At 41.9% G+C, this 21168-nt stretch overlaps 1 protein-coding gene across 4 annotated transcripts in view; it reads left to right on the top strand.

Moving 5' to 3' along the window:
- Window positions 1-18494: 18494 nt before the first annotated feature.
- Window positions 18495-21168, top strand: part of LOC148867734 (peptidyl-prolyl cis-trans isomerase CYP21-4-like) — a 36467-nt gene continuing 33793 nt past the window's right edge. Inside the window, exons 1-5 of one of the 4 annotated variants that reach the window (XM_088976942.1) lie at window positions 18552-18889; window positions 20012-20066; window positions 20435-20623; window positions 20793-20832; window positions 21045-21095. In XM_088976942.1, coding sequence (XP_088833068.1) covers window positions 20472-20623; window positions 20793-20832; window positions 21045-21095 — 243 coding nt within the window. In that variant the 5' untranslated portion in view covers window positions 18552-18889; window positions 20012-20066; window positions 20435-20471. The other 3 variants (XM_088976943.1, XM_088976944.1, XM_088976941.1) reach the window with 3 other exon arrangements.

Genomic DNA, 21168 nt, shown 5'->3' with positions numbered 1-21168 from the left:
TAGAATGATGAAAGAGAAATTCCTAAAAAATGAAGTTTTTTTGGATTGCAAAGCCCAAAAAAGAAATGTCATGGGCATGGAGAGGAGTACTCCATGCTACGGATCTTCTCCATAAGGTGCCAAGTGGTGTGTATGGAATGGTAAGTCAGTGAGCTTTTGGCACAATACTTGGGTAGAAGAAAAACCACTCACTGAACTTCTAAATGGAAATGATATTGAAAATGATAAAAGCCTTGTGTCGGATGTGATAGACCAAGAAAGAAAGTATTTTAATGAATAGAAGATTAATTCTACATTGATACCAAAACAAAATATGGCAAAGAATCAAACCCATATTTGTAACAAATAAGGAAGATAATTGTTCCACCACAATTTGTAATTGACAAAGCTCTCAATTCTTTCAGGGAAGACAATGAAATCTATTTGGAGAATAAAAATGACCAAAATATCAAAGAGTGGTTTCCTATTATTTGGAAATCCCCAAACATTGGGCACATGAAAATCAATTTCAACGCCTCCCATAATAGCGAGGGATGGTGTTCAATGGCTAGTTTAGCAAGAGATCATATAGGAAAAGTCTTAGACATCAAAGCTTTTAAAATGGGCCTCGCCACAATAAATGTAGCGGAAACATGGGTGGCATGGGAAGCCCATATTCAGGGAACAACCTTGAAGTAGACTCCAACTTGGTGAACCACCATGGAAGATGAAGCATATCATCACTGCATGTTTCCAGTTGAAGGATGAGTTCTAGCTTGACATCTCTTACAAGCACGCGTTTCATGAAGCAAATCAGGCGACGGATTGGTTGGCGCATGAAGATCTTCTCTCTCCAAATGATAAACTAAACTTGAGTATTCCATCACTCCCTCCTAATCTCCTTTCTGTTTGTATGACAGACTATTGGGGATGTGTTACTCCCCATCTTGTGTAGCACAATTTGGAATTTTCAAATATTAAAAAAAAAAAAAAAACACGCTTTGTAAGCCTAAGTTTTCACCATAGATTGTACATTACAACTAATTCATCCTAAGATGATCCATTTCCTAAAAGAACCTCAATTTATATTTAGCCATGTATGTATTCATCATTATCAAAACTCCTATTGTCTAGGTTTCAAAATAGACAATTTAAGTAATGAAATGATCCAGCGAAGTGAATATTACTGATTAAGGGGGTGTTTGGCAAATCTTTTTGTGTGGTATTCAAGGCTTTTCAAAGTTTGGAAGACCAATTTTTTATTTCCTCCATTTTACAATAAAAGACAGGAAGGAAGAGAAAGACCTATGCCGTAAAAAATTCGTGGAAGCCTACAATGGCTAAAAATGTGAAGCTTTAAAATGAAGCTTCCTATCTTTCTACACCTAAAATCATTCATTTAACAATTCTTAGATCATGTTAGACTAAGATACTTACCAAACGGCTTACATCTTTGAAGACAAAACCCCAAAAGCTCATTATATTTTTTGGCCATCTCCTTTGAAAGATCTTCTTAAAAATACTTACAAAATAACACTTAATTAAAAAACATGTGAAAAGTAAGCAAATTCTAGGGATCACATAGTTTATTTGGCATGATGACTTTGCCTAAATCCCTCTTTGTGAAACGCATAGAGAAATGTTTAACGTATGTGAGGCATGCATGCATGCATCCTAGAATTTGTGAAATGGTAGATTCTTAGTATGTTGTCTTGTCTATGTGTGTTGAATAAGAGATAGGGTGCATAAGCATGGCAATTTGCTATTAGAATTTTCTATAAGAGATGGATTGGGAGTCAGGCGAACAGATGTCAGAGTCTTCGAGGCATGTTCCCGAGAGAGAACCTTCAAACACTCAAATCAGTAATAAGATGAGGTGATGCCAAGCCAATGCCAAGCCAAGCTAAGGTTGCTAAGTCACCAAAGTAAGCACAGGGGAGCAAAGGACAAGTTGAAGGCATGGGAGCAAAAAGAGGGGTTATCCGTAGTGGTCACGGATTAAAGTATCGATATCCTTGATACGTGGTACATCATACCCATATCCATGGATACGTAATAATTGGGTGTATATCTCATGAGTCGTGCGTATCAGCACAATATACCTTCCTATTGATCATATCTTGTTATATCAGGATATGGTCTAATATCTTTCGTATCGGTGTCTGGTTTGATGAATTTATATATTGACCACATTTGGATTATTTTTTAACATTAATAAAAAAAATGAAAACTATAATTATTAAAATTTTAATAGAGGAATAATTATAAAAATTGAAATAAATAATTTAGCATTTAATTTTCTCCAACAAATTAATAAAAATGAAAATGATAAAAATAATTTATGTTTATCTATTCTTAATGATTTGTATGTTTTATTTTACATATAAATTATATGTTAAAAATGAAGTCATATTTATTATTTAAAAAATAGCTATTATTTATATAAGTGTGCATTTCCCATATGTTTAAACCTTATTCATAGATAATTCAGTTCTAGATTTAGTGTTATTAATGTATTTATGTGATTTATATGCATTTTTCAAACATATCCAAGTATTTTCATATCTATACATTTTCAAAGTGTATTTGTATTCATAGAGATAGTTTCCTTAACCAGACTTAGGAATTCGCGCAGGACATCCTCACCCTGTTCCCCCCCCCCCCCCCGACCTACAAGGGACATGGGGCTAAGGTTAACCCGAGTGGATGTCCGACTAGTCTCAATTCCAGGTCTAGCACGCATCATCAACAAGTTTCTCAAAATGTCCATCCGTTCAAGGTCATGTGGCAAGCTTGGATTGGACTGCACTACCTCAGCATTGAGTACATTCAGTAAGCATTCAATAAATATCCATGCAGTTTCAATGGTAGGCCGAAGGTATTTATTGGACAGGTGTCATAAAAGTTCCTAAATTCTTATTCAATTTGTTCATCCTGTGTGCCTATTTGATCTGAACTCCCTACTAGATAATGGCAATGGGGTGGAGTAGGATCGGATTTTTCCTGCCCCATCCCTGACCCCAAACTTAAATGCCTCGCCCCACTCCTACCCTGAACCTCGACTGGGTTAGAAATCCTAACCCCATTCTTGTCCACGTGGGGAACATGGATCCCCGAATTTGCCCCACCCTGCCTTGACCATTCCTACTTGTATATTTACAACTTTTTTTATTTTTTTAAATCTACCTAGAATTTTTTTTATTATGTAACATAATATATATAATATTGTAATATAATATAACATATTTTAACAGTTTTATATATTATGTTATATAGTATAGTTGGGACGGGTGAACAAATACCATCCCTGCCCAATCTTCAATCCCTAGAATTTTGGGTTTTCCTGAACCCCGATCAGTAGTAAAAAACCCACCTTAACCGGGGCAGGACCCCACAGGGACAGGTCAAATTGCCATCTCTACTCCTTTAGTACAATCAATAAAATGCAGCATCTTAGAACCATGACTTGTCATATATCCCTGCCCATGGGACACTACAACCAAGTGTGTGCATTGAGAATATCTCTCATGTAGTGTTGTGGTTAGTAGGGATGTGGGAAGAATTTGTGGGTGGGAGATATGGAGTGGGTCTTATGCTTTATTTTCTCCACTTTTTTTTTTATGATTGCAAACAAAGACACATTTGCTATCATGCTCCAAGCTGACTTCCCATCAATCTATTTATATCCATGGTGAGACCCATATATCAATGGTGGGGTTCTTGCTCTACAATAAGGCAGAAAGCCTGCCGGGGTTATTTTATCAGCCTCAACTTGGTTCTCTGAGTCGTCATCTGTTAGTGGAATAGAACAAGGTTATGTCGTTAAAGAGGTGGGAGCAGAGCAGTATCACCTTGAAATTTGTTAAGAATTTTTTCCTCATCCATAAGTTTCTCTCCTAATTTCCATCAAATCAAATGCATCCTTAGAAGTATCATAATATCCTCCCTCTTATCGTATGTCATGCCACTGAATTCGATCCACTGATTCTGTTATTTATTTATTTTTTGGAAAAAAAAAAAAAAGGAGTGGCATCCACTGATTCTGTTTTTTTTTTTTTGGCACAAAAAAAAAAAGAGTGGTATCATAATAAACCCGACTGTGTATAGTTTTTATGGTCGAAAAATTGCTAGTAAAAAAAAACCATGCTTCATATATCATTGGTTCCCTAGATTAAACCATTCTCTCTCTCTCTCTAGAAAGCAGCTCTCACAATACATCCTTAGCTCTCTTCTCTTCAAGGATAATGTCCTCTATAACAGAAAACAATCCCCCTCCAACAGACCATGTTCTTTTAGATAATGCGTATGAAAAAACTTATAATCAATGCACTCATATCATAAAAGTGGTAACCAATTTCATGGTATTTACCGAGGGCGGGGGTTGATTGGTAAAAGCTCTTTCATTCATGTATTTGAAAACAATGCAAATGAAGTGTAAATCCTGGTTCAGGGTAAATTTGCACTTTGGTTAATTTTTGCCTATGTTTGACAACATTACATTCATGTATTGACAAATGATAGAAAACACATTTTCCAATGCATATTTACAATGACAATAAGATGTAAAAGCACACCAATAAAAAAGAAGTAAATTTGCATTCAAGTGGGCTTTTGATTAAAAAATAAATAAAGCATATGCTTTATTAGAATTCATGTTTGCATCCATTACAACTAAAAGTCCGTTTGGTAAGAAGGTAAATTTGTTAGTGCAAAACTAATATAACTTTGCAATTTATATGGACCATTTTACACTCTACATATTTGTATTCACACTTATTTGCATTGTTTCCAAACACAGCCTAAATTTCAATACTTGTAGATATTAATAAGAATTGTATTGATTTCCTAGTAATTAAAACATATCTTCATATTTTTAGTTCCTTTATCATTTCTTGAGCTGTGTTTGGGAAGAATGTAAATGCTGGTTCAGTGCATATATGTATTGTGGTTCAGTTTTGCAAGTGTTTGGTAAGAGTTCACTTGTGTATTGATAATAATAGTTACATGGATTCATAGACATGTTTGCATTCAAATGAGAGCAAAAATTTGCAACCTCGTGTAATTAGGGGTGTATTTCGAATTCAAGATTCAACATAATCGAGTCGACTTTGGATAGTTTGAATATCTAATCGGTCGAATTCGGATACCCTATTCATATTGGATTCAAATTCAAAAATGATCTTATTCGATTCGATAAATATCTGAATTCGACCGATTATTTAATTCTTATATATAATATATAAAATATTTAAATGGTTTATATAATATATATATATATATAAATTAAATTATATAAATAAAATATTTATTTTTATATATTTATTAATTACCTAAAATAATTAATTGGTCAAATTCGAATCGAATTGAATATTCAAATATTTAATCGAATTCGAATATTAATTTTCAATATCCGTTGATCAAATTCGAATATTAATTGTTCCATTAATAGTTCACACTTCATATAAATCATCAAAGCATGTGTTTTTTTATGTTTGTAAACCTTATTCATATTTAGTGTTATTGATATTGTTTTTGCATTTTATCCATGTTTATTTTTTGAAAAAAAGAACACAGCTACCTACAACCAATTTAAAACCATGGTATCATTCTAAACTCTCATGTTTATTATAATTATCAAGTATGGCATTTTTCCTACAAATGTCGATATGCCCTTCAATTCACATCACAATCATTATCCTTTGTTAAACAATAGAATTTAAGGAAGATTTGGCCCGACCTCGTAACCACTCAATACGTGGAAAGGCAGCAGCTCGGCACAACAATATGCCCAAGGCGCGAGCTCCGAAAAGAGGAACCCGCAGTCCGAACTCTCCACAAGGAACCCAAGCTCTCCCTTGGACCCCGAGCCTTACAAGCACAAAAGGCAACAACCCGAACTGGCCCGCCCCATGGCAGTTTGGGCCACATCTCTATCCGAACTCAAGACTTCACCTCGCACACCACTCCAGCACTTTGCCTTCGAGACGATGAATTGAACAACCGCACCGTACCTGACATCGAAGGAGTCTGTATCTAGAGGCGGTGCACCTGACTGACTTGGGGCTTGACGCTTGATAGCCGCATTCCAACGGCCACCTACCACCGCCACCTGCCACCGCCATCTCCAGTTAAAGAGACGGCTCCAACAAAGAGAGCAGTGGCGGTTCTGCCCCAGCAAAGGTGAGGACACCCGAACTGGCAGAAGCGCAGGTAATCATACCCGACCTGACAGAAACTTAGGAGTGAGTGCGCGAAGTGGTTATAAAAAGCTCTCTACCCCCCAAGAACGAGGTATGTGAACTTTGCGCCATCTGGTTTATCATCTCGCGTTTGAGGATACTAGCTTGAGTTTCGGAGCACTCTCACCGGGTCCCTCCCTGGAGATACTCGCTTTCTTCCCCGTTTCAGGCACCTTCTGCTCTAGCCAGAGGCGAGATCGTTGACAGCTAGGACCGGCTGGATTGCGCACCATCAATTGGCGTCGTCTGTGGGAAAGCTTCTAAAAGCCTCCCTCTAAAACCCTTATAATCTCCTTTTTCCAAGAAACCCCAACACTCATGGCTTCTTCCAACAATGCCAGATGTAGCACAGAGATGAGCGCCCCTGGGAACAACTTCAAGTCCCCGTGGTGTGCATCAGACAATTCACCATCCCCCTCCCGGTGGATGGAATCCCCAGCCTGAATGCACCACGAATAGTGGCACCGGTGAACCTACCCGCCGTGAACGTCCCCCTTCCTCTCCCGTTCGAGACAACCTCTACCGAACCAACTGTTGTCCCCCTGGCAACTAGCCAGAGCCAGTTTGACGACCTAATACAATGCATGCGGCCAATGCAAGCCCAAATGTAGCAGTTCTAGCAGCACCAAGTACTGCATCACCTCTCTCAATATCACTATCAATAGCAGTTCCCCCAACTGCCTCTGAACCAACCCCAGCTTCCACCTCGGCACCCTGCTCCAAAGCCGGTTAAGCCCTCCCCTCAAGGTGGGCGCCTTCACCAAGGAGAAGCCTCCCAACTTCAGAACCCCTCCAAGAGCCATGCCTCATCCCCGGACCGAAGGGAAAGAAGGATCTCCCCCGCCTCGCAGCTCGCCGGCGGATCGGGAACCTCGCCTGCCAAGTTAGCACCTCAGCACTCCAAGCCTGAGCTCCCGCCCACGGAGAACCGATTCAACGTCCTAGCGGTGGACTACCAACATTCCGGGCCCATCGAGCTCGACAACACAGAGGCCACTAGCGTCAGTACCAGGCCCACTCAGCAACGAAGACGTCAGTGAAGTCGCCAAACTGCCACCCATGTCCTACCCGAGCTCAGAGGTAAAGAAGAGACAAGCTCGGACGAGGTAAAAGTTGCCCCTATTCTCTCAGTTCCTTCCCCACTCTCATCAGAACTCCTTGCAGTCCCCATGCCCAGAGACTTCAAACTCCTCCCGTTAGACAAGTATGATGGGTCCTTCGACCCCAACAACCATGTCGATGCCTTCCAGTCCCAGATGCACCTAGCAAGGGCCAGTGAATCGTGCATGTGCGTGGCCTTCACCACCACCTTCAGGGGTGGCCCGCACTTGGTATAGGAACCTGGCCCCCGGGTCGATAAGAAGTTGGACCCAGTTCGTGCAGGTCTTCACCGCACACTTCGTTACCAGCAAGCGGTGCCCCAGAACCGAGGAAAGCATCTTCGGAGTAGTCTAGAGGGAAGGAGAATCCATCCGGGGCTACATCAAGTGGTTCAATGACACATGTTTGTAAATACCACGACTGGACCCGCGGTGCAGCTCGCGGTGGCCAAGAGAGGAGTTACACACAAGGAATTCAAATGGCACATGGTAGCTAGCCAGCCCGCGACCGTAGCCGAATTCCTCAAGCTCGCGGATAAGTTCATGAGAACAGAGGAAGAGATCAACCAAAGGACCGAAAGGAGGATCGAGAAAAGGAAGAGGGAAGGCGAGCCCTCCAACCCAGTTGACAGAAGAAAAAACCCGGCCCGAGAGACGAAGTCGAGCCAATAGTTTCGAGCTCCCTTAGCAGCTCGGATGGACTACACACCCTTGAACGCGAGGCGGACCGAGGTCTTGATGGCGATCAAAGACGCCCCATACGTGAAATGGGCACCTCGCCTAAAAGGGAACCCAAACGAGAGAAATAAAAACTTGTACTGCAGTTTCCATAGAGATCACGGTCATAGTACCGAACAGTGTAATAATCTCTGGGACGAGATAGAGGGACTCATCCATCGCAGGTACTTGAGAAATTTTGTACAGCCGAGCAATAATAATAATAATAATAAGACAGGTCGGCAAGGGGAGCACGGTAAGGATGCTCCTGAGTCCAACGGTAGGCCGGCCGAACCGCTGCAAAAAAAGCCTTCGGAGGAGAGGCCAATTCGGGGAACCATCCACGTAAGAGTGGGAGGTTCAATAGTCGCGAGTTGCACTTCAGTAGCAGTCCGGACATCAGTTCACGAAGCTGCCCGAGAAGAGCGGATCCCTCCAAAGAGGCCGAAGACTAAGGAACCAATTTTCTTCATGGAAGGCGATGCGTGAGGGGTTCACTACCCCCATGATGATGCCCTTGTCATCAAACTAAGGATTAGCAACTTCGAAGTCAGGCGCGTGCTTGTTGATTCAGGCAACTCGATGGACATTCTCTTCAAATCAGCATTTGATCAGCTTTAGTTGTAGAGAAGTGAGCTGAAACCCGCAAACACTCCTCTAGTAGGCTTCAGCGGAGAGGAAGTCAGGCCCCTTGGAAAATAACAGTACTAGTGGAAGTCAGCACATGGCCCTGTGTGATCAGACTCAACCACCATTTCCTGGTGGTTACGACCCCCTCCCCATACAATGCTATAATAGGGCGGCCAATCACCAATGTCCTACGGGCAGTGGTTTCCACCTATTACTTGGCAATGAAGTTTCCTATAGACTTCAGTGTGGGGGTAGCGCGGGGCAACCAGCTTGAGTCTTGCAAGTCCTATGTTGCCGCCCTGAAAGGAAAAACCAAGGTGGTCGACGACCTCGAACTGGAGCGACCCAGCTCGGACGCTACAAATCAGTGCTTCCATCCAGGAACCTCTACGAACTGAACTGGTGAGTTTCTTACTTCAAAATTTAGATATTTTTGCATGGTATGCTTCTGATATGCCCGGCATTGACCCCAGCCTTATAACTCACAAACTTAATACTAACCCTGTAGTCAGACTCATTAGACAAAAGAAACGCAACTTAGCCCTAGAGTGCTGGAGGGCGATCGGCGAGGAGGTCAAAAAGCTCCTCGCAACAGACTTCATAAGGGAAGTTCACTACCCGAGCTGGGTATCCAACCCAATGCTGGTAAAAAAGGCAAACGGCAAGCGGCGCATGTGCGTCGACTACACCAACCTGAACCGAGCCTACCCGAAAGATTGCTTCCCCCTCCCTAGAATTGACCGCCTAGTGGATGCGACCTCGGGACATGAGTCGCTAAGCTTCTTGGACGCCTACTCAGGTTACAACCAAATCAGGATGGACCAGTCCGATGAGGAAAAAACCACCTTCATAACCGAGTTCAGCCTGTACTGTTACAAGGTCATGCCCTTCAGACTGAAGAATGCTAGGGCAACTTTCCAAAGACTTGTGAATAAGCTGTTTTCGGCCCTTAATTGGCACGAAAATAGAATGTTATGTAGACGACATGGTCGTCAAGACACAGTTTTCACAGGAATTAATACAAGACTTAGATTCTGTCTTCCAAATTCTGCGTCAATTTAGCATGAAACTGAACCCAAACAAGTGTGTCTTCGATGTCACCTCAGGTAAGTTCCGAGGGTACATTGTCAACCGGCGCGGCATTGAGGCCAACCCGGACAAGATAAAGGCCATCCTTGATATGAGACCACCCCGAAAAGTAAAAGAGGTTCAAAGGCTAAACGGCCGCATAGCTGCTCTGAGCCGCTTCATGTCCAAATCGGCAGACCACTGTCTGCCTTTCTTTAAAGCAATCAAAGGCAAAGGATTCGAATGGACCCGAGACTGCCAGTTCACATTCGACAAACTAAAAAACTACCTCGCTGGTGTGCCAATCTTAATCAGGCCCAAGGAGGGCGAGGTCTTAGAACTGTACCTCTCGGCAAGCGACGAGGTGGTCAGTTCTGTACTAATAAAAGAAGTAGATTGGGTCCAACAACCCATCTATTATGTTAGTAAAATTCTGCAGGGAGCAGAGGTGAGATACCCGCAAATAGAAAAGCTGGCATACGCATTGAAAATTGTAGCTCGGAAACTCCACCCATATTTCCAGGCTCACACTGTCATCGTCTTGACAGACAAACCTCTGAGGCAAGTCTTACTCAAGCCTGAGGTTTCCGATCGACTGACAAAGTGGGCCATCGAGCTCAGCGAGTACGACATCCAGTATAAGCCACGAACTGCTATTAAGGCCCAAGCCTTGGCAGATTTCGTTGTCGAGTGCACATTTAGCCTCGAAGCCTGTAGGCCGGTTAAGCCCGAGATCCCCAGTTCGGGTGAGCCCGGAGCTCCCAAGCCAATAGAGTCTGAACCCTGTGAAGTAGCAGCCAGGGTGGCATCTCTCCTGGTTAGGCCAAACGCGAACTGGGATGAGGAGCTCTGGATCCTTCACGTAGATGGCTCCTCGAACCAGCGGGGTAGCGGGGCTGGAATAGTGTTGCATGGCTCGGGTGGCACGAAATTGGAATACGCATAGTCATTTGCAGTGATTCTCAGCTTGTGGTCAACCATGTTACAAGCGAATACAAAGAACGTGAGCTAAATATGATCGCCTACCTGGCAAAAGTAAAGGAGGCTCTGCTCAACTTCCAATCACACTTCATCAGGCAAATCCCAAGGTCAGAGAACACTGAGGCCGACGCCCTGTCCCGGTTAGCCAGCATGAGTTACAACGTCATGAGAACCGTGTACATAGAGGACTTACCTTGGCATAGCATTCTCGGGGGGGGGGGGCAAAGGAGGTCTCTCCCGTCCTTGAAGCAGAGCCGAGCTGGATCGACCCACTCGCGAGCTTCTTGCTTGACGGGACCCTCCCTGCAGATCGCAATGCAGCCAGGAGGGTGCAGCGCTAGGTAGCCAAATATGTCATAATAGACGAATGGTTGTATTGACGGTCCTACACGCTCCCCTGCCTGCATTGCATGCGACCTGCCAAGGTCGAGCTCGTACTCTGTGACACTCATGAAGGTTTGTGCGGCGGACACTTGGGAGGCAGGGCCCTCACCCAAAAGGCACTTCAACAAGGATACTACTGGCCAACGATGAAGGCAGAGGCCGTTGAGCTCATCAGAAAATGCTGTAAGTGTCAGAAGCATGCCAATATCCACCATCAGCCTGCCGCCGACCTCAAGTACCTCACCAGTCCATGGCCCTTTGCGCAATGGGGCATCGACCTCCTGGGGTCATTCCCGCCAGCAATAGGTGGGAGGAAGTTCCTAGTGGTGGCAGTAGATTACTTCACAAAGTGGGTAGAAGCTGAAACTCTCACAACAGTTACAACTCAAAACATATAAAACTTCTTTTGGAAGAACATAGTATGTCGCTTCGGGTTACCTTGGGTACTGATCTCCGACAATGGCAAGCAGTTCGAAGATATCAAGTTTCAGGAATGGTGCCAAGATATGAGGATTCAATAGAACTTCACATCGGTCACGCACCTGTAGGCAAATAGTCAAACAAAAGTAATGAACAGAGCTATCCTCCGCGGACTGAAAGCGCGACTAGACCGAGCTAAAGGGTTGTGGGTGGACGAGCTACCAAGTGTTCTATGGGCTCACCGAACTACGGAAAAAACCGCCACGGGAGAAACCCCCTTTAACCTCACCTATGGCACCGAAGCGGTAATCCCGACGGAGATTGAAATACCTACACTATGACTAGAAGCATACGACGATCAGTCAAACGGAGATGAGTTGCGCACCAACCTCGATCTACTGGACGAGGTAAGAGACCTCGCATACATCCGGACCGCAACTTACCAGCAAAGAGTAATTCGGTACTACAACACCATAGTAAAAAAGCAGAACTTCTTCGTCGACGACCTGGTCCTCCGTAAGATTGCACCCGAATCCGGCATGGGCAAACTTGGACCGAATTGGGAAGGGCCCTACCGTGTAAAGAGAGCGCTCTGGGGGGCATACGAGCTCGAAACCTTAGAGGGCAAACAAGTACCCCGAGCTTGGAACGTCGTTAACTTAAGAAGATACTACCTATAGATCACCAAGCGAAGTGGACCAAATCGCTACCAGAGCCAAAGGGTTAGGATGTCGAGCTAACAAGGACCTCAGCACGGGCAAGCAAAAGCAAAAAATGCCAACTAAAAACTCAGGCAAAGTGGCAACAACGAACTAATAGGGGCATCGGCATATGGTTAGTTCGGCAATATGGTTAGTTCGGAAGAAAGAGTGACAATAACACTTAACCAAAAGATGAACATTCCATTGGCAAAAAATGCCAACTAAAAACTCAAGCAAAGTGCCAACAACGGACTAATAGAGGCATCGACATATGGTCAGTTCGGAAAAAAGAGTGACAACAACACTTAACCAAAAGAAGACATTCCATTGCAAGATACTTTGTTTACATTAAAAAAAAATAGAAAAGTGAGCTCACAGGCCCAGAGGTGCTTCTTCACCATCAAAAGGCACTTCAACGACGCCCGAAGGTCCTTCCTCGTCTTCAGAATCCGGCTCATCGTCAGCAGCATTGGCCATCTCCTGAGTAATGCGCGAAGTGGTTATGGCGCTAATATCGAGATTGGGGTATGTATTCCATATCATCCACCGGCTCAATTTAAGGCCCCTTTTGTACAAGCCCACCATCATGTCGTCAAAACGCGGCGAGGCGATATATTAATCGACGGCCTTCTTCTTGGCATCATTGATGCCCTAAGAAAAGATCTCCATCCTCTCCCTAATATCCTCTTGAAGGTATTCAACCTGATGCTGCAAGTCCAGCCTCAGGTCCGCCATGTGCTTCACCACAACTCCCATGGCCTCGGTATCTCTCCGAGACCTCGCCAGCCTGGCCTGTGCAGCGCGAGAGGCCGCCTCAGCAGCTCGGGAAGCTGCATCGGCAGCATGGGAAGCCTCTTCGGCAGCTCACGCCTGCCTTGAGCTCCTTTCCACTTAAGCCGCTAAGGCATGGATAGAAGAATTCACCTACCAAAAGGAAAAATAAATGATCAAAAGAACGATAGCAAGAAAGATAAAAGCAAAGAGCTCGACAAAAAATCATTGACTTACCACCATGGCGTGAGTAGCAGCACGACAAACTACCTGGTTCAAAGGGAGCTCGGTCCATGCCACGACCTCCTTAGGATAAATGGCCTCCCTACTCTTCTGAAGAGCGTGGTTCGGTGACAATACGCTCCTGAACTCGCCTTGGGCTCCCGAGCCTAAAGGCCTAGCTCGCGTATAAGCAGACTCAGAGTAAGCAGGAGCCCCCGTGTAAGTAGCCTCGGCATAAGGGGCCCCTGTTGCTTCTTGCATTGGAGGGGCCATCTCGGGCTCCTTGGGTGGATCCACTAACGGGTAGTCTGGTACCTCGGGCTCCGCATCTCGGGGCAGTTCGGCGCGAGTTTGGTTGGCGACTTGCTTCCTCCTCTTCATGGCGTGAAACAGGTTCCCACCACAAGTCTTCTCTGAGTCCATCACACCTGCAAAAAAGAGCTCGGCATTAGAAAAACGAAAGAACAAAACAAAACAAAAGGCAAGCCTCTAAGTAAGGAACTTACCCGAACTAAGACCGGCCTCGATGAGCTTGGCCTCCGTCAGATAATGGTGGCATTTTAGCCCAAGCCGTGCCCATTCCCAGAGGCCCTTCGTCGTCTCCTTATCAAGCGTAACACATGCATCAGGGGCAGTCATCCCCCACCCAGTTTGGAACGGCCACCCCAATGCACTTCACACCCCGAAGTAGTCTCGTTTCCACGTCGGGACCTTATTGGCAAGATCATGTAAAAGCTTAAACCCCAGGCGAGGAGACAAGTAATACGCCCACCTTCACCCGGGAAGGGGACCCGCTTGCTTCTTAAGCATTAAAATTGAAGAAAAGATCTCCAGGTCTAAAGGCAAGACCTGCTCGCAAAATAGGGAGATTGTTCCCACCAAGTTACGGATAGAATTCGGGTGAAGCTGGCCGATAGTAACGCCGAAGTGGTTCATAACCTCGACAACAAGGGGGTGGAAAGGCAGGCGCAACCCAGCCACAAGCTGCTCTCGGAATATAACGATCTCATTAGGACCATGTTCCCAAGGAAAATAGCCCGAGGGTATGAAGTAGGTGTACTCCCTAGGCAAGTTGAACTAGGTAATAAGGGACTGAAGCCCCTTAGGCATCATGGTCGAGGGCTCAAACTTGTCTAACTTCTGACCTCGACGGGAGGAGGACGCCAAACTAGCAGAGGCGACTCGGCCTACAGGTTCAAGCTCCTCCTTGAGCTCTACCTCGGGTTCACTAAGGCTGTCGAGGGATGCGACTCGATTCGTAGAACCTGCATCTGAACCCCTCGAAGAATTGTCTGAGCTGTCTGAGCTAGACATCAGGAGGAAAAGGATACCAGGAAGAAAGAAGACTCACCCAGAAAAGGCAAACGAACTACGGAAACTTGGACGTGAGCTAAAAAACTTGGATGTGAGCTCAAGAAGCAAAATGCGAGAGAATGGCAAAGAAAAGCAAATGTGGTCCCCCACTATTTATACCCACAGTAGCCGAGAACCAACGGCTCTGATCAAGGCCAATCCAATGGACCGCAGTCGCGCTGACCGCACGTCTCCTGAGACCGAGACGTGACTGACCGTACATCACTCGAAACTGAAAGAGCACCGACACACGTCTCCCTGCATTAAAGAGAGCAGCGACACATTTTTTAAAATTTTGAAATAACGCCCGCTATCATGTCTCCCAGCGACGTATTTTTTAAATTTTGAAATAAGCGCGCATTGTCACGTCTGTCAGCATTTATAGATGGATCGGCGCATTTCCCGACTTTTTGGCGCTCGAGAAACCTTGAACCCTGACGAACGCTTACTCCACACCATCAGTCAAACCAGTCCGAAGTATGGGTCAAATCCACCCGCCACCTCGTGAACTCCCCGCGCCAGGGCAAGTCCCCGTGTGCGAGGAGTGGGGGGCAATTGATGAAGGAAGATTTGGCCCGACCTCGTAACCACTCAACACGTGGGAAGACAGCTGCTCGACACAACAGTACGCCCAAGACACGAGCTCCGAAAAGAGGAACCCGCGGTCCGAACTCCCCACAAGGAACCCGAGCTCTCCCTTGGACCCCAAGCCTTACAAGCACAAAAGGCAACAACCCGAACTGACCCGCCCCATGGCAGTTCGGGCCACATCTCTATCCGAACTCAAGACTTCACCTCGCACACCACTCTAGCACTTTGCCTCCGGGACGATGAACTGAACAACCGCACCATACCTGACAACGAAGGAGTCTGTATCTAGAGGTGGCGCACCTGATTGACTTGGGTCCTGACGCTTGACAGCCGCATTCCAACGACCACCTACCACCGCCACTTGCCACCGCCATCTCCAGTTACAGAGACGGCTCCGACAAAGAGAGCAGTGGCAGTTCTGCCCCAGCAGAGGTGAGGACACCCGAACTGGCAGAAGCGCAGGTAATCATACCCGACCTGACAGAAGCTTAGGAGTGAGTGCATGAAATTGTTGACAGATAGGACCGGCCAGATTGCGCACCATCAATTACCTTTGTTGTTTCTACATGAAACATTTTGGATTGATCAATATAAATTGGCATAAGGTTGTTATTCAAGGCCATTATATGGTGAAATGTGCATACCTTAGAAAATGCATGTGTGAGGGTTGTTTGCAAAAACATCAAATTGAAGTAACTCTTATGTGTGATGTGACGATACATATCATTCACCAATTCAACTCTACAAAATTATAGTTCCTTTAAAAAAATGGGTAAATCTCTGAAACATCCCCTGAACTTTTTGACATAGTTGTAAGTGCCCCTTTGTTAGAATTCTCTAAAAAGATGTATGAAAATGTCCAAAATACCCATAACCTTTGAATTGTTAGTCCAACCCCTTCCAATCTTTTTTTCTTTCTTTCTGAAATTGATTTATTTGCTAAGTTTGCCCTTCATATCAATATTTCAAAGGTAAAGCTGCTACTTTAAATTCTCCTTTTTGTTGCTTATAAAGTTTGTATTATTTTTTTTTTATTTTTTTTTGTAGAAACCGGCCCCAATAGTAATTGCATGGGTATTTTGGACATTTTTGTGCCTCTTGTTAGATGATTCTAACAAGGGGGTCTATTTATAATTGTGTCATAAAGCTCAGGGTATGTAATTGCAATCACCAAACTTCAAAGGAGGTTTTAAAAAATGGTCAAAAATTATAGGAAAGGTTTTTGTAATTTACCCTTAAAGAATCAGGGGTAGTTTTCTCTAAAAGGTAACTTTTATCTATGACATTTGTGAAACTAAGAATATTGATTTGCCTTTTCAACATTTCCCTTAATCTCACCACAACTTTTCAAAATGTCTAAAACTCACCATGTCAGTAAGTTTTTATTTTCCAAAACCCACATTCTGTTAGTGCACCATTAATGCTTCTTAATAGAGGTGCCCATGTTAGCATAAATAATAGTTTTCATGACCAAATTACCCTTGAATGGTGAGTTAGAGGAAAAATGATCTTTTCGGTTTTCAATTTTCTTGTTTTTTGCATTTTTAGTGTTTTGTTATAATTTCCAATGTTTTTAATAATTTATGTTTTTTTACATTTTCTATTTTCTACAATCTATAGATTTTCCTGTATTTTTTGTTAATTATTTATAATTTCTGTGTTTTTCTAAATTTTGGTGTTTTTTCTACAATTTTTTATTTTTTTATTTTGTTTTTTGAATTTCTATAGCATCTATAATTTGAAAATAATTTTTTATATTTTTTTGCAATTTCTATGTTTTTATGTATTTTATATTTGAAAATATCTTTTGAACTTTTCCTTTTTTTCATGTCTAAATATTAAAATGGTAATATATTAACACACATTAATTTATTTTGTACATATTATATATTTTTCTATGAAGGTTAAAATGGTAATATATTAACACCCGTTAGTCTGTTTAACGTCAAGTTAGTGACATGGTGAGTTTTAGACATTTTTAAAGGTTGTGGTGAGTTTAAGAGAAATACTGAAAACTCATGGTGAGTTTTAGACAATTTCCCTATAAAGTATGGAAATTTTTATGAACAAGCAGGTGTGTGGTGGCCTATATTGTCCATCATGACTAGGACTATTTCCTCTTTGTTTTTGGGTAGCTTGCTAAGGCCTCCCCTAAAGTTTTGGTTGTTGCTGAACTTCCCTTGAAGTTTGGTAATTGCAATAACCTCACTAAACTTTATGAAATAATTGCAAATAGACCCCTTTTGGTAGAATTTTCTAAAAAAGGCATGAAATTGTCCAAAATACCCATGCAATTACTTTTAACAAAACTTTTGTTTTCCAAATTTTCTCTTCATATGAATCACTACACTTAATTCTTCCAATCTCTTTTCTAAAATTGATTTATTTTCCAAAATTTCCCTTCACATCAATCACTCAAAGGTAAAGCTAAAACTTTAAGGGTCTGTTTGGTTTATAGTTAGAATCGGAATCGATATCATCCGGAATTGGAATCGGAATGGTCCATTTTCATAGTCTGTTTGGTTTAGACAGGAATGAAAATGAAAATTAAAATCAACAGGAATGAGATTTCATTCCTAAGGGAGGGGTAGGGAATGGCCATTCCCTCAAATGGGGGAATGCCATTCCAACAGGAATGGGAACAAAATTCTAATTCCACCCAACCAAACAGTTGAAATCGAAATAACCCATTATGATTCTGATTGTAGACCCTATTCTCGCAAACCAAATGGATTCTGAATTCTCTTTGTTTTTGTTGTTTATAAAGTCTGTATTGTTTTTTCTCCATTAAAAAACGACCTTAATAGTAATTGCATAGATTTTTTAGACATTTTCATGCATTTTTCTAGATGATTCTACGAAAGATAATCTACTTGCAAATGTATTAAAAAATTCAAAAGAGATGATTACAATTACTAAAATTCAAGGATTCAGCAATTACCTTCTTTTAAACGAGCAAAGGTTTTTTCTAGTTAAATTACAAATTGCCACCCTATGCTTTGGCCAAACTTCCATTTGTCGCAAAAATCCAACAGTTAGATTCCAACACTTTGCTAGTCTCATCATCGTACTTAATGGTAAAAATAAAATTAATAAAATGCTTATTCAGAGCTTGATGGCTACAAGAAGAAAACATAAAGATAAAATAGAAATGTTAAAACACAATATCTCTTGTTGTATTTTCTTTTTGCAATTTTTAGTTTTATATTTTTATGTTTTTTCTATATTTTCCTTTTTTATTTGTTTATTTTTCAAAAAAAATCTATTTCTTGCAATTTCCCAACCTGCCCTTTATTTTCTGTTTTTTATATATTATCAATTTTCTACAAAATTATCTCATACTTGTATCGGAATCTTTTCTTAAGTCTACGAAATATAGGAATCGGACGCCGAGGGGCTAAAACCGTGAAATCACGGCCTTCGATGCATTGCTGTAGCCCAGCGCTGCTCCAGCTGGAGTAGCTGATTTTTGAACTTATCTGAAGGACTGAAGAGTATTGTATCTCCGCCACCCTTCTCTGCCAATAATTCATTCGCTCTTCTTCACCACTATATCGGGAGGTCGGAAGAGAGAAGAGTCAGGAACAAAGAAAAGAAAACAACAGAATTTGATTAGTCATCTACTAATAATCTAGTCTCTCTGTCAAAGCATCTAAAAGCCTTAATCACCTTTCTCTCTCTTCTACCTTCTACTAGATTCGTTCCATTTTCAGCCTCAGTCCTCAGACCTCAGGTGCTCTTCTCTCTCTATGGTATAATCAATTTTTATAATGTTGTTTGTTTTGGTGGAGATTTATTCTCGCTCTCTCTCTCTCTCTCTCTCTCTCTCGATTTTGGTTTATTGTTTTTAGGGTTCCGTTTTTTATTTGAAATTCGGCGTTATTCTTTTCCTGCATAAATTGCCAGGTTTTTTTACCATCTCTCTTTCCCTGCTTTCTTGTTAGATTGTCCGAATGCTTTTATGGACATTTATTTTGGATCTGAACCTGGAGCCTTGGAAGTCTTTCTGTTTTTTCATTTGTCTGATAGATTCGTATTTTCTCACTATCCTTCCCGGCTTTGGAGCAGTGAATTTGAGCTATTTTGCTTTTCGAGTTCTTTTTTTCCCCCTTCCCTCCTGCGATTAGTGTGTCTTTATGCCTGTATGAGGATTTAAATGGGAGAAATTCTGCATATTAGTCTTTTGTAAAATTTGTTATTTCGTGCAAGTTTGGATTCAAGGATGTACCATTGGAGATTATCTCAGGATCTGTCTGATTTGTTTGGATTTTGATCGAATTGGCATTCCTGATTATCAGACATGTTTTGTCGCTAATCAGATGAAATTTAGGAATGGACTTCTATTGGTCTACGATTTCCTTTGGAGTTTTCGAGGTTTGCCACGGGAATATTTTGGATTCGAGGAAACATTTTGTTGAAAAAAAGACTCGAACTATTAACGCTTATCTTTTAAGTAATAGTAGTAAATTTGTTGGTGAAGGCAGTGCAAACTGCAAAGTTTTGAAATAGAAAATGAAGCTGGAAATCATATATACAGATCTCTCTCTCTCTCTCTCTCTCTCCCCCCCCCCCCCCTTCTCTCTCGTTTTTTTTTTTTTTTTTTTCTTTGAACATTTTGAGCATTTCCGAGTTTCTTCGTTTTTTCAAGGAAGCTCTGCTCTCTTTTCATTCTTCTTTCTCTTTTTTAAGGGCTACGCTTTTTATTGAATGATGCGACGCTATTGTATGGTTTTTGCCCTTAATATTATTTTATTCATTTCTGGTGCAATTTTATGAGTAAAAACGAGAATTAAAGCTTTTTATACTGTTAACTGTATCCGTAAAATGTATTTATTTGGTATCCTTTTTTTGATAGGTGCATTTTTTTGGCATCTTGAGTAGCGTGAGCCTGTTTATTTGCTATTGAGCAGGTTATTTGCAGGATTCCTACTGCTTTTGTTTCATTTTCTTTTCAGCTAAGTAGTTAAGTTTTGAATATAAAGAAAAAAGCTAGGTATTTCTAATCTAAATTACTACAGGCTATTCTTCAGGCTCTGTACTTTCTTCTCCTTGTTTTTCGAGTTTGTTGGTCTGTGTTCTGTAAGATCATATTTGGGTATTTCACTGACAACAAAGTTATCAAACTTCAACTAGAATGGAAATGGATATAGAATTGGACACTCTTCATTTCTTCTGGACTTTTAGTTAAAACTCCGTGTTGTTTTTATCTGGTGACAAATTTTGGCATGAGTGCTTGGTGAAATTCCTATTTCCTAACTCAGGTTTTATTCACATGCAGGGACTTCACAGAAATTCACAGGTGAAGGTTGTACCTGATGGCAAGGATCAAACCTCAAGCGCTGCTGCTCCAGAGCAAAAAGAAGAAGGGTCCAACTCGAATTAGTGCCACTACAATTATCACTTGCAACCTAATTATTGTCTTGATTGTTTTGTGCTTAGTTGCTACATACAGGCATTGGTCTCAGAGGTTGTGATGTTTTCTTTTCTTTTCTATTGTTCTTTTTTCCTGTTCTGAAATGTATCAATTAACAATGTCTGAATGGAATTTACAGTGGAAGATCTTAGTTGATAATTTTATTGGTTATTATTATCATAATTACATTCTGTAACTGAAGTAATTCATAACCACTTTATAGGTCAAGATACCAACTAGAGAATGACTTGCCAAATCTTGTGGTACATTTACTTCTTTCTTCTTCTTTATTTTTTCATTGTGTTCCTGTCTTTTTCTTCACATGTTGGTATCTCCTTGGTGTGCTGTTTTTATTGTGTCTTTTAATGATCAGGTTGGTTCCCGTTTTTGTTGTACGTGGTTAAGTCATTAAGTTGATGTTTTTTCCTTTAAGTGAAACCTTATACATTCTGATTTTATTTGTTTTGTTCTATAGGATGCTGATGCAGTTGGAGATCTGAATAAGTTTGATCTTCCTAGTTATGCTGTAAGTTTTTTCTAGTATTGTTTGGCAATAACATGTTTCTGCCCTGGTTTTCTGAACCTGAATATGACTAGAT

The sequence above is a fragment of the Nelumbo lutea genome, chromosome 3, assembly GCF_056320005.1.
Source record: "Nelumbo lutea isolate HS-2025 chromosome 3, American lotus-T2T, whole genome shotgun sequence".
NCBI lineage: Eukaryota > Viridiplantae > Streptophyta > Magnoliopsida > Proteales > Nelumbonaceae > Nelumbo > Nelumbo lutea.
This window is presented reverse-complemented; position numbering and strand designations above follow the sequence as displayed.